Source organism: Heterodontus francisci, chromosome 17, assembly GCF_036365525.1.
Source record: "Heterodontus francisci isolate sHetFra1 chromosome 17, sHetFra1.hap1, whole genome shotgun sequence".
NCBI lineage: Eukaryota > Metazoa > Chordata > Chondrichthyes > Heterodontiformes > Heterodontidae > Heterodontus > Heterodontus francisci.
Window position 1 is genome coordinate 36554691 of NC_090387.1, and position 15044 is coordinate 36569734.

The 15044-nt window shown below is 40.0% G+C and overlaps 1 protein-coding gene across 7 annotated transcripts in view; it reads right to left on the minus strand.

The window, feature by feature from the left end:
* The window catches only part of zfpm1 (zinc finger protein, FOG family member 1), a 264761-nt gene that overhangs the window by 161103 nt on the left and 88614 nt on the right, over window positions 1-15044 (minus strand). For all 7 annotated transcript variants that reach the window (XM_068049279.1, XM_068049282.1, XM_068049284.1 and 4 more), the window contains one exon: window positions 11841-11972. In XM_068049279.1, the coding sequence (XP_067905380.1) occupies window positions 11841-11958 (118 nt within the window). In that variant the 5' untranslated portion in view covers window positions 11959-11972. The remainder of the gene's footprint in view (window positions 1-11840; window positions 11973-15044) is intronic.

Consider the following 15044-nt stretch of genomic DNA (forward strand, 5'->3'; position numbering starts at 1 on the left):
GTTTAATACACACACATAATGATCTAGAAATTTCTATATATTCTGACAGCAGTTCTGATAAAAACATTATGAGTTAGAGGTTTAAAGATCCAACTCCGCCAGGGAGGGAGCGATGGGTCCATTTATGGGCTGATAGCAACTGCATCAATATTACCAGCAACTTGCTTTAAAAAGCATATCTTTTGGACTGCCATTAATGTTACCTATATCTGTTTTTGCCTTGAGATTAACACCTGCCATTTTTCCAAGGCACTTTAAAAATGAAAAACAACTCACTCTAATTCATACAAACTTGCTTTAGGTTAATAGGAACCTAGAACTAGAAAATGTTACAATATGGAAGGAAGTCATTCAGCCCACTGCATCTTTGCTGGCTCTCTGAAAGCTATCCACTCAGTCCCATTTTCCCTTCCCTTTCTCCCCCCAATCCCTCAACACACACTCCCCAACCAAAAATTTATCTAATTCACTTTAAAAAGCCATTATGGATTCTACAGTCATTGTTGTTCTAGAAAGGCATTTGATATCCTAACAAACTCTCTACAAATAATTCCAACTTCTCTCTTTTCTTTTGGTGATGATCTTAAATACATGCCCTCCAATCATTGATTATCTGATTATATAAAAACTTTTGAACATCTCTGAACAATCTTCTTTTAACCTTTTTTTAGTCTAATGACTAATGATCCACAGTTTTTTCAGCATCTCCTCAGAAATAAATTCTCATCTCCTTAATTATCTTACTCACTCTTTTCTTTACCCTCTCCATTGCCTTGGTATCTTTCCTAAAGGTGCGAATTCGAAACAAAATACTTTAACTGTGGTATAACCAATAATTTTATAGGTTTCATATTGCCTATTTGCTTTTTTACTCCATGTTGCTGTATTTTTATTTTAAAAAGGCTTTATCAAATTGTTTGCCCACTTTTAAAATGCTATTTATCTAAACCCTGCAACTTCTCTGTTCATGAACTCCTCTAAGATGTAACAATTTAGTGGATGCACGTCCTCTCATTCCTTCCAAAAGGTTTGCAATTTGTAAACACGAGTCTGGATCAAATATCTATTATCCACTACTCTTGGTTTTCTATCCTATAACCAGCTTCTTAACCCTGCTGCACATTCCCTCCAATATCATCAAGCCACCTAAACTGTAACTCATCAATGCCTTTTGAAAATACAACATTGAAAATAATTCTTGGGATCTGGACATCACTAGCAAGACCAGCAATTATTGTCCATCTCTAGTTTCTCCAGACAAGGTGGTGGTGTGCCACCTTCTTAAACTGCTGCAGTCCAAATGGTGAAGGTGATGTTAGGCAGAGAATTCGAGGATTTTGATCCAGCAACAGTGAAGGGCCTGTGATGCAAGCCCAAGTTGGGACAGTGTTTGACTTAGAGGTGGCGCTATACCAGTGCATTGCCCTTGTCCTTCTAGGTGGAGGTGTTGCCAAAGAAGCCTTAGCAAGTTGCTGCATTGTATCCAGTAGATAGGACACACTGCAGCCAAAGGTGCATCAGCGATGGATGTTTAAGGTGGGTGGATGGGGTGCTGAACAATTGAGACTGCATTGTCTTGGATGGTTTTGAGATTGAGTGTCACTTCAGCTGCATCCATCCAGGCGTGGAGATTATTCCATCACACTCCTTACTTGTGCCTTGTACAGGGTGGATAGGCTATGGGAAGTCAGGTAGTGTGCCACTCAGCAGGCTCTGAGCTACTCTATTAGTCATGGCATTTATGTGGCTAGTCCATTGAAGTTTCTAGTGAATGACAACCTACAGGATGTTGATGGGGAGGGATTCAGCGAAGGTAATGCCACTGAATGTCTTGGGGAGGTTATTAAATTCTCTCTATTTGGAATGGTCATTGCATGGTAATTCCTTGGAGCAAATATTACTTGTCTGTTATTGACAACAACTTGCAATTATATAGCGCCTTTAATGTAATAAAACCCCCAAGGGATTTCGCAAGAGTATTTTCAAAGAAAATATGACACCAAGCTATATAAGGGGACATTAGGAAACCTGACTAAAAAGTTGGTCAAAGAAGTCGGTTTTAAGGAGTGTATTGAGGAAAGAGAGGCAGAGAGGTTTAGGAAGGGAATTCCAGAACTTAGGGCCTTGGCAGGGTCAATGGTGGAGCAATTAAAATCGGGGATGCCCAAGAGGCCTGAATTGGAGCAGCACATATACCTCTGAAGATTCTAGGGCTGGAGGAGGTTAGAGATTGGGTGGGGTGAGGCAATGGAGGAATTTGAAAACAAAGTTGAGAATTTTTTAAATCAAGGTTTCGCTGAACAGGGAGCCAATGTAGGTCAGTGAACACAGGGGTGATGGGCAATGTTCCCTTTAAAATTTATCTGTTGTGCGTGGCCAGTCTTTTCAGTGCACAGTCCCTTTAAATTTTTTGCACGACCACACGTGTACATTAATTAACATGGAACAAAGCCTGCACGGTACCTTGCTGCTGCATAGCTTCAAAGCTTCGTGTTAAGGTTGGTGATGGGTGACCAGGACTTGGCGCGAGTTAGGATACGGATAGCAGAGTTTTGCATGATGTTATGACCAAGGCAGCAGCAATGCACTGTTAATTCAGTCCCATTACTCCACAGGTCATAGCATATTAGTAAAGTTTCCCACCTACAAGAAAATAGCCAAATTAAAAACTATTTGTCCCCCAGAATAAAACACACCAAACCAGGTTTCTTTAAACAACAACAAAATTAACTATTAATGGATTAAGTCTTAAACAATAACGAGATAACTATGTGAAAGGATTCTTTTCAAACTTCTTATTCTTCCTAACCGTTATGCGCACACAAATACATTTTAAAAAACGGTCTACCGGTTTTAAAAGGATGTTTTGGATTTGAACTGTTTCCCAGGAATAAAATAACAGGGTTGTAACATTCTGGTAGGATAGTTCCAGGTCGATGAGGTGTCCCAGAGTTGATAATCGGATGCTACTTGAAGTCTCTCCAGGCGAGGTTGATGAACAGACTGTGATGGGTAGGCATTCAAGGCACTTCGTCTGCAGCAGGCGTCACACAGATCTTTCAAAATAGGGTGTAGCAACAGGTCTACTTGGGTTTTGAAATAGCAGTCGAGCAATTGAAGTTTTCTTGAGCTTTCAGGGTCTCCCAAAACATAAGAGACAACAGAAATCATTCCTGAGGCAGAGATTTTTCAGAGACTGGAGGCAATAGGAATCTGCTACCTTTTAAAATGCAGGGCTTCCTCTCAGCAAAGGAGCCTTTCTCCACAGAGAGTAGCAACTCCTCTTTTCCTGGGTCTTTTCCTCTCCAGGGGTCTTTTTCTCTCTCTCCGGGCAGTTGTTTGGAACTGGTGCCTCGCAGTCTATGTACTCAGTTTCAACACCAAGTTTCAGCATTCAACATTCACAGAGAAAAATCCTTTTTCTCAAGTTTTTAAAAAAGTACACAGAATTCTTAGCTTTCAATAAAAAAACAAAGCTTTTGTGACAATGAGGTCAAGTTTATGAAGTACGGGGTGGGGTGGAATGATGGGACACCAGTCAGCAGTGCACTGGAATAGCAAAGGTTACAGATAAGAAATGTATGGATGAGGATTTCAGCAGCAGTCCAAACCTGGATGTTGTTCAGATCTTGTGCATGCGGGCAGGGTCTCGTCCATTACCTACAAGTTGTGAATGAATATGGTTGCTGTGTTCAGTTCCAAACAGTTCCACTTTGGAACTTATGATCGATGGAAGGTCATTGATGAGGGAGATTGTTGGGCCTAGGACACTTGCCTGAGAAACACCTGCAGCAATGTCCCAGGGACTGAAATGGTCTCCAACAACCAGACTTTGTCAGGTAGATGCTAGTGCTGTAGCTGTAATGGAAAGCTTGACCAGAGATACGGTTAGCTGTAGAGCACAGGTCCTCAGCACTACAGCCTCCGAGGTACTCAATGCGCTCAACTGTTTCTAATTATCATCTGGCATCTGCGATGATGGGAACCTCAGGAGGCTTATCCACTCGGTACATCTGACTAAAGATAGTTGCGATACTTCAGCCTGATCTTTTGCACTCACATGCTGGCTCCACCATCACTGAGGACGGGGATGTACATGAAGTCTCCTCCTGCCATTGGTTGTTTAATTGTCCACGCCATTCATGGTTGGATGTAGCAGGACTGTAGAGCTTTGACCTGATCCATTGGTTACAGGATCGCTTAGCCATAGCATGTCGCTTCTGCCATTTGGCATGCATGTAGCCCTGTGCTGTAGCTTCTTCAGGTTGGCACTGATTTTCAGGTATGTGTGGTGCTGTTCCTGCTATGTTCTTCTACACTCCTCACTAAACCAGAGTTGGTGAACTAGATCGATGGTGATAAGAGTAGTGAGGATATGCCATGCGATGAGGTTACAGTTTGTGATAGAATACAATTCTGTTGCTGATGACACACAACGCTTCACAGATGTCCAGCTTTGAGCTGCTAAATCTATTGTTAATTTATCCCACTTATGACAGCGGTAGCGCCATACGACACAACAGAGGTAACCTCATTGTGAAGACGGAACATAGTCTCCGTAAGGACTGTGCAGTGGTCACGCCAGCCAATACTCCCACAGACAAATACATCTTAGAATCATAGAATGATGCAGCACAGGAAGCAGCCATTTAGCCCATCATGCACATACCAGCTCTTGCAAAGAGCTATCTAACTACTCCCACTCATTTGCACTTTCCCTATATCCCTGTAAAGTTTTCTCCTTCAAGTATTTATCCAATTCCCTTTTGAAAGTTATTATTGAATCCACGACCCTTTCAAGCAATGCATTCCCTCCCATCATTGCTCACTGCGTAATTATTTTCCACACAATACCTTGGGTTATTTTGCCAATTACTTTAAACCTGTGTCCTATGGTACTGACCCCTGCAACCGCACCACCCTCCCCAAAACCCACACTTTTTGTACAGTGTACATTATCCCACAAGGAACGATTATCTACAACACATTCGATGGGTATTTTACCTTCAGTAAGCCCCTTGTACAGAATCTCACCTAAAATATTTGACAAATAGAAACCCATATCCACTGCCTCCACAAGAGCCAGTGTTTCTGCAGCCAAAGTACTTTTTAACAACCCTTATTTTCTTTGCTTTCCAAGCTACAGCACAACGTTTCCCATTTTCACCCATCAAAAAGATGATAAAATCAGCTGCACTCGAACACCCATCAGCAAGATTAGCATGTGAAACATCACTAAAAATACCTAGTTTCATACTCTTTGGGTCACCCTAAAGAGAGGAACTTAAGTATGCATTGCTCCAGATTAAATTTTTTAATGTTTTATTTGCCCCTAATACATTCTCAACTTTTGGGTGTTTCATTGTAGTACTTAACTCCAACGCATTAAAACTAGCATCAAGTCTCTTCTGAGTGCACAACCAGTTTAATTGACCAATCAAGCTTTGCAACTGCTTTGTCTCTTCTTCAGATTATATCATCATCTTTCTGTAATGACCTAGCATGATTAACTGGGATGGGAGTAACACTCTCTAAATAGGATTGTTGATTTTAAGTTATTCCAGAGCTACTGTGCTTAATATCTAAAACAATATATTTAAAATTCCCACAGACCTGACTCCCAATCTTAAATTTGACTCCAATATTATTAATATTGCATTTCCCAAATTCTGAGGACCACCCCATAAGAAATCATCAATATGCATCATGAGGATGCCTGAAAGTTTGCCTTTATGATACCAATAAAACATAGCGGGATCAGCTTTTAGTTGAACACAAGCAATTTTCGACAAAACAGATCTCACCAAGAAATACCACACCCTGCAAGCATCATGAAAGCCACAGACGCATTTGGTTTAGTTTCCATAGTTTTCCTTCTACAGCTGCTGCCTCTTTAGGCAGTTTCAAAAATACTTGTCTCTGAAAATTATTACCCTGCAGAAACGCAGCTTTTATGTCAATTAATCTACACTCCCATGAATATGTGGCCGAAAGAGCTAAAAGGATTTTCAAGATTACATTTTCAGCTGTGGGAGAGTCCACTCTAACATCAGTATCACTCAGTCACTCTTCAAAACCCCTCGCACCGAGCCTCGCTTTAGCCTTCTAAGTCCCCTTTTCAGTACAAATCCATCTATGTGACATGGCTGGCTGTCCCTTACCTGGGACCTCAGAATAAACATCAAACTTTCACCAACTCTCTAATTCCTTATGTTTTGCTTCTGTTTTATCCTCAAGTTTATTGGCAGCCACTAAAACTTCAGAGTCATGAGGACTTCTGCTTCTACTTCTGTTGAGACTGTTCCTTTGACTTCATTTCATTCTGTCATCTTTTCAAACTACGGCTTCCACGAGCACTTTGATGTCTTTCGGGACTACTACTGCAAGACCTCCCTCGCACACTATCGAAGGCTCCTTCTCCAGTACGTGACCATTGCCTGACGCATGAGTCACTTCCTGACCCACTATTAGAACTTGCACTACGCTTTCTTACCATCTACTTTTCACCCCATTCTGCCAGTCCATGGACTTCGTTTCTTGGCCATCATCCTGAACATTCAACCTATATTTAAAATTTGCCAGTAGATTTTCCTGCACATCCCACATTTGTCGCATTCCTCAACTCCCTAGACCCCTCTGAAATATACGTCACCCAAGTACCTACTGGGGCAATTGGCCTTTGGATGTGATAGCTCTGTCCTGCATGTTGTGATCGCTCACATTACTGCTATCCAACCCTTGATCTACTGTATTCTGTTCCTCAGACTCTTCATCACAAAACATATGAACAATTGAGGTACAATGTGCCTCGTTTCCTTCTATTAGCTGCCCAGCTTCTGAGATTTTGTAATCAATCCTGATTAATCGTGAGGAATGAACCTGAACAGTTTGATTTCCATGTTTGATAACTACTGTCTTACCATCACGTGTATTACGAGGGTCTTTCCATTCCCTATGACCATCTCTTTCATAATACATTAAATCTCCTGAAATAAATTCTGTCTCAGATGTCCCTATACGATGCCTCAGAGCTCTCTGAATTTTCTCTGAGACATTAGACTTGATGAAAGCCCATCTCCCTGCATATAAAGCATTCACATGTATTGAAAAAAAAAGGAACTAAGTGTAGTAGCTTCTAGAGCAGGAGGATTGTTGAACAGCACAGAAGGCAATTTAGGATTTCGCCCATAGAACAATTGATAGGGCCTATACACTCCAATCATCTGAAGTGAATTTTCTGTATGAACGGCCCATGCCAGGGCATTAGTCAACTTTCAGTTTGGTTGCTCGGCCAAGATCTTATGCTGCATTTCATTGATTGCTGCGTGATTCCTTTCACAGAACCCATTGCTGAAAGGACTTTCAGCTGTTGTATTCATGACCATAACGTTCATGTTTTCACACGTCTCTGAAATGCCATTGGCAAGTTCCCCTCCATTATCAGTCAGCAACTTAGCTGGTGCTCCAAGTTCAGACCCTATCCACTTCTCCATGATTTTATCTTTGATCACCCTTTTGTCCTTACTATGTATTATTATAGAAAGACTAAATCTGGTTGCCAGGTCTATAAAATGTAGAATGAAAATATTTCCGTCTTTGTCCCATACCTTTAAATCCATGGCAACTACTTTGTTAAAGTCATGTGCCAATGGAAGGCTGACAATAGGACGTGACTGCGTCCTCTGATAATTTTACAGATTTCACACTCATCACTAATCCCTTCTATGACCCTTGTATACTCATCAATCACACCTGCATCCTTTGGTAGGGTTTTTAATCTTTGACAAGGGTGAGCAAATTGTGCAACTTTAAGACAATTTGCTTTTTTTCCTCTGATTCTTATCACCTGATGCCATTAATACTTCTCTAATATTCTGATTAGAAACATCAGGTTTTGTTCAGGGGATGCAATAATATCCTGAGTGGGTAAACAGGAATTCTGCTGACGTTCCAAAAACAGTTGTCTCATCATGCTCCATATTAAGTTTCATTTGTGCCTTTTCATAGAAGGTTTACCCAACAGTAAAGGTATCTCACTATATACATCAGTACTGATAAAGGTGGCTTATTCCAGCTATTTTACATGGAATTACAATTCTCTTTAGTGACTCAAATGTGCTTAGCACCAAATCTAAAGCAAGTAGTACTTTTATATGCCTTAACCTTGCATCAATCCTCATGACTGAATGAAGCCAGATAACATTTTAACCAACCTGCTCCACATAAAGCCGACGTGAAAGCACTATCTAACACAGCACATTGAATGAATCTGTGACTTAATGCATTCATCACAGGACTAAAACTCCTTGTGACGAGTACAATTTGTTCAGATTCATTATTATCTTCCTCTTTTGCATCATAATTGTCTGTGTCATGTGTCTTTTCGATGACCCCGTCTCTCTGCTTTGGATAGATCATTGCATAATAATACTTCGAGTCACACCCAAAGGGCTATTAGCTGTTCCTTGGGCATTCCTGGGATTCATTGCCCATTATTTCTGTTCCAATTAGGTCTTCTGCTGTAATAGCCAGTCCTACTAAAAGTGCTTTCATCCTCATTCGTCTTGTTTTTAACTTTTTCATTGTACTAGTGCCTGGTCCATTTTGAAATCCGGCAAACATAGAGTCCTCCATTCTTTGTGTCACTGCAGAATGTCCCTTTTTTCTACCAAGGCTGCACGAAATGGCTGTTTTCCCAGAATCTTTTTTAAGGCAGCAGACATCTGATGCAACAGGGAGTTGTTTCCTGAGAACCGAACTCCAATTAGAACCAGGAGCCTGTCTATATGTGACACCCGAGCACAATCTAGCAATTTAAATGCTAGCACTGAACCAAGAATCTCCAAATTGAATTTTCTCAATCTTCTATACAATCTGTTAAACTCCATGATATATTCCTCCATTGAATAACCATCTGTTTTCTGAAATCTATCAAAATCTGACCATGCCTCACAGACATGTAAAAGATATTCTTTCTTGTAAATCTCATCCAAGAATTCTAACAGAAGATCCAAACCTTCAGCAGTATTGAACTGATGAGCATTCAGTTCACAAAACACCTTACTTCTGAATTTACTTTTGGTACGAAGTGACAACACCAAGGCCATACCTTGTTTCCTTTTTGGTAGGGACATAACCTGTGTCTACATATCCACTTCATTCTTCCACTGGTCATATGGTTCTGACTCAGAACATTGGAGGGTTGACAATTTACACTTGCCTTCTGCCATTTTCCACAATAGCCACTGGGAATTTAGTTTTCTACCTGATTTTTATTTTTCTTAGTTTCCAACCTTCATCTTTAGGCAACCATCCTCTGCTACCATGTTATACTCCAGAAAGCTTATTGTTGAAGGATTATGCTGGAGCCAATCATTACTCAGTCTTGCATTTATTTTACTAAGGAGAAAAACTGCAAACATGTAGCTCCTCACTCAAACCAAGTTTCATTAAGTGTCCCCTTATATATACTCAAATCAGACCCTAATTAACATCCTCCATCTGCATATGATTAAACACAAATAACAATTATGCCCTGTATACCCAAGTCTAGGTTATGAAGATATGGGCGGCACAGTGGCGCAGTGGTTAGCACCGCAGCCTCACAGCTCCAGCGACCCGGGTTCAATTCTGGGTATTGCCTGTGTGGAGTTTGCAAGTTCTCCCTGTGTCTGTGTGGGTTTTCGTCGGGTGCTCCGGTTTCCTCCCACAGCCAAAGACTTGCAGGTTGATAGGTAAATTGGCCATTATAAATTGCCCCTAGTATAGGTAGGTGGTAGGGATAATATAGGGACAGGTGGGGATGTGGTAGGAATATGGGCTTAGTGTAGGATTAGTATAAATGGGTGGTTGATGGTCGGCACAGACTCAGTGGGCCGAAGGGCCTGTTTCAGTGCTGTATCTCTAAATAAAAATAAAAATAAAAAAAAATGTAGAAAGATTAGTGGTGCCAATATTGTCCCCTTGGGAATACCTCTGCACACTTCCCTCCAGTCTAAAAAATCATTCAGTCTGACTCTGCTTTTTGTCCCTTATCCAATTTTGTGCCATTGTTATCGTCAATACTTCTTCCAAGGTGATGTTTAACATGGAGGACTATGGATTTATGAGCTGAAGGAGGGAAATACATGGTAATCAGCAAGAGGTTTCCTTGCCGATGTTTGACCTGAAGCCAGAGAGACTTTATGTGGTGCAAAGTCAATGTTGAGGACTCCAAGCCAACTTTATATGACAGTTGCCCCACTTCTGGTGGGTCTGTCTGATGGTGGGGCATGATATACCCAGGAATTGTAATGGAGGAGTCTAGGACATTGAGTGATAGGCAGGAGTTTGAGAGTATGACAATGTCAGTCTGTTTGATTTCTCGGTCAGTTCTTCCAAATTTGGCACCTGTCCCCAGATTTTAGTGAGGAGAACTTTGGAGGCTCAACGGGGCAGGGTTTGCCTTTGTTGTGTTCAAATTCAATGCCTAAGTCACAGAAATTATGGTACATCCTTTAAAACAAAATCTTATTTCTTGTAGTTATTTGAACTGAGTGGGTTGCTAGGCCATTTCAGAGGGCTGTTAAGAGTCAGTCAATCATATTGGTGAGAGACTAGAGTCATGTACAAGCCAGACCAGGTAAGGACAACAGGTTTCCTTCCCTAAAGGAGATGCACAATATCCAATTTCCTTTATCAATATAATTTCCTCAAATAACTCTTGAATTTTTCAGCCTTTCACAAATCTGCACATTGTCAAAATGTTCATCACCACTGAACAATATCTGTGGTCATATAACCACTATCACATTCCATAGGATACTAGACATTCACAAATCAATTCAGCTCAAACCTTCTCTACAACACAAATTTATGTTCAGATATGTTCCTTATAAACAGTAACTATTTCAGAGTAAATAAAAAGTAACGTTAAAACCACCATTACAGTGGTTGGTAGTTTAAAAATGGTTTAGAAATAAAATGAATATTTGAATACCCATTTTTTGCGACCTTCTTCAGCAGGCATCCAATCATAATGTTGTGATTTGGAGATGAAAACAGCAAATGCTAGGAACACCAAATTCAATTTAGAAACTTTCAATTGTTACTGTAAATGTGACAGATCAGACCCCTGAAGAGTTTATGTTCAAAACATCAAACTGCTTTATAGACAATATGAAAAGGTATGATTAATTACAATCAATGCATTGATAAACTACTAAATCATGGTATGAGAAATCAAGCTGAAAATGTACAGCCACCAAGGAAATTTGACCAGAAAGACAAAAACACATCCATTCGCTGTTTGTCAGCTAAATGATGCTGTTAAGCTGTAGATACATGTTTAAGTATAGTCTGTGCCAATATTTTACATTTACAATGTTTGCAGTCCAAATTATATTTAACTATTTCACAGCTTTACAGTCCATTAGTTTTCTGTTATCAATATATAATACAAACAAAATAGATTATGCACTGCCCATAAATACATTCTACGCACACTCAGCATTCATACACTGTTTAATTGTAACAAATAAGCACGTTCACAACTAAACAGACATTCTGGAGGGAAATGTGGAGGGAGCTGTGATTTCTGATCCACTGGCCGAGTCCGAGGGGGCAGTTGTAGGTATAATTAACCGGACAGCATAAAGGTTCAGTCTCCAACAGCGGGGAAAGCAGTTGAAAGATCAATTGGCTAAAACTTAGAAACATTTATAACTTATTTTCTGACACTATATGCAGCAGAGCGATATGAAGTATTGCAGGATCTTGGATTACAAGTTGGTACTTTTGTGGTCCCAAAAGCCTAACTTTTAAGAAATGAGATGAAATTGATAATTGTAGCATCAAATTACCTTCACTATAAAAAGAACTTGATGTATCACAGTCTGCTGATTCATCATGGTTTGAAGCTACTGCTTCTCTTTCAGACATATTGTTGTCATCAGTTAGATTCTCCTCGCCTTTCTCCATTTCATCAACGGAACCTTTAAACAAAAGAAATTCCTTTGATAAATTACAAAGAAAAAAAAGTGATCGAGAGATTTTCTTGGTTCAATGTCAAATTTCCTCAGCTAACAAATTGATCACGACTACTGGCGAGCCACATAAATTGAGTTTAAGACTATTTTCATGAAAACATTATTTTCATAAAAATATGTTTTTCAGTAGAGCCTGATCATATAAATTATAGCAATGAAGGAAGTCAGAGCACTTTGCACCTGTGCTTGTGCTAACTTTCCAATTGAAGCTATCAATTAAGCGGTTATGTAAATTTGATGATATCATTGCATTTTCAAGTGCCAGATTAGGATTATAAAACAGAGAAAATCATTACATGTGTTTAGGTGCTAACAGACTTGTATGGCAACTTTTTAGCTTTACCAAAGTTATGGAAAATTAACCTCAAAAGGCTAAATTTCTTCAACTGCACACAAGCTGGGTGTGCGATACCTGGGAAAATTCAGCTTTCTCTGTCTGGATAACACAGTCATACATATATTATAACAGAACCTTCACATTTTAGAACTAATTTCGATTAAGCTTGCTTTGAATATTTAAGTTCAAAATATTGATCATCAACACCTCACTACCAACACCTTGGACACAGCAAATGAGGAGTTACTTAGCTTGGATTTGCACAGTTTCTGCTGGGCATCTATCATAGAATCATAGGATGGTTACAGCACAGAAGGGCGGCACAGTGGCGCAGTGGTTAGTACCGCAGCGTCACAGCTCCAGCGACCCGGGTTCGGTTCTGGGTACGGCCTGTGCGGAGTTTGCAAGTTCTCTCTGCGACCGCGTGGGTTTCCTCCGGGTACTCCGGTTTCCTCCCACATGCGAAAGACTTGTGCGTTGATAGGTAAATAGGCCATAGTAAAAAAAAAAATTTGCCTCTAGTGTAAGTATGTGGTAGGAGAATTGAGGGTAAAAGGTGGGGATGTGACAGGGAAAATGGGATTAATGTAGGATTAGTATAAATGTGCGGTTGATAGTTGGCGTGGACTCGGTGGGCCAAAGGGCCTGTTTTGGTGCTGTATCTCTCCATGACTCTAGAAGGTGGTCATTTGGGCCGTCAACCTCATGCCTGCTTTCTGCAAAAACCATTTAGCTCGTCCTGCTCCCCAGCCTGTAGCCTTGCAAATATTTTTTCCTTTCAGGAGCTTATCCAATTCCCTTTTGAAAGTCATTAAATTATTTCTTAACTTAAGCGAAATGTGTTCATGATTTACTGTAGTTGCAGCAATGCACTTACCATTCACGGAAAGGTGAAATGCTGTATTTTGTTCAAAACCAGAAATACATAACACAAAGGATGCAAAGCAAGACACAGAAATTGAATTTCAGTTGTCATTACAGTAATACTGATAATCTAAATTTGCCAAATTCACACCTGAACATATTTGACAGATGTTATAAAAATTCTTATGACTTAAAATGTGATTTGGTAGATCCATTTTGCAACCAATAATTGAGCTGCTGTGAGAGATAAGAAATGCAATACCTATATTTGTCTGCTCTATGTAGTTTCCTGATTAGTAACGGCATTAACAGATATATTCCTGTCATTATGATAAAATCATGATTCAAGATTGTTGTATGTTTGGTAAGTATAGTTAGGAGAGATTACTTAGTAAGTTTTAACAATAACTAGTTTATTCCATATTAGGGAACTATATACAGCTTTACATAATTATGTCTAATTCCACTGATGCCATGCTGCTTCTCCTTCGTCTTTCTCTCATGTGATCTCTTACATCATCAGAGTGGGAGGTATTATTCATACTGTCTCAGACATTAACCCTTTCAAATGCTTATACTACATCTTTCTTCCCAAGCCTTGATTCATATTTTTTTTTTGTACATTGATTTTTTATTTTACATACTACCCCAACTCCCCCCCAAGTCTCTGACATCACAGATTCAATCTATCGGGAGGCTTCACAACTCATGCTGTTGGCAGACAGGAAGATCAGTAGTCTTTCTCTGAACTCTGGTTTCTTGACTTGGATGGCCTTCATTGAGGTTTGTAGTTTCTAGTGCTTTCTAAATTACAGGTTCAACATCTGGCTCATCCAAATGTATGACTGATTGACGTCTTCGGTGAATAGAAGAAAGATTTCTCCCGTTTCTTATAGTACCTTCTGAAGCATGTACTAAATAGGATCTCGGTTAATTATCATCTCTCTGGATGATTACTCCTCTCTGCCTTGGTCTTGTACCCATACCTTTTCTCCTTCCATCAACTAGGATCGGTTCCTGGTACGATATCTCCTGTTATAGTTATAAGCTTGTTGTTTTCGATAGGACTTTTCTGTGTCTTGAACTCTGATAATCCTGGACTTCTAGCCCTGAAAGTAATTTTTTGGGGTAGGATGGGAAGTTATGTTCCAAGTTTCCTTCTCGTCAACAGTTCTGATGATGCTAATCCACACAGTAACGGAGCAGATCGGTAGTTTAGGATTGCTGTTTGAAAATCTTCATTCTTCTTTAACAGTGGTTTGATAGTTCTGACTCCTCTTTCAGCTTCACCATTAGATTGAGGATATCTAGGGGAACTTGCAAGATGGCAAATCCACAGTTTTCTGCAAAGTGTTGAAAGTAGTCGTTTGTAAATTGCGGACCATTATCGGAAACGAGCTGTTCAGGAATGCCATGTGTTGCAAAGATCACTGTTAAAGCTCAAATGACTGTCTCCGTAGTTGTTGTGTACAAACGTTTGACTTTGATCCACCTGGAAAAATCATCAATGACAATCAGGTAGGATTTCCCATTAAACATGAATAGATCCATCCCCAGACATTCACATGGTCTGGTTGGAAACTGAGTTGAGATAAGGAGTTCCTTCTCTGGTCTGTGCACTGCACATACCTGGCAATTAGAAATCATTTCTTCAATATCTCTCAATAGTCCCGGCCACCACATGGACAACTGAGCCCGTGCTCTGCATTTCATGTGGCCCTGGCGTATTTTTTCCAAGATATCTGTCCTGAGCAAGACCAGAATCACCAGCCTCTCATCATATACAAGTAAATTATCCACAATAGTAAAGTGCTTTC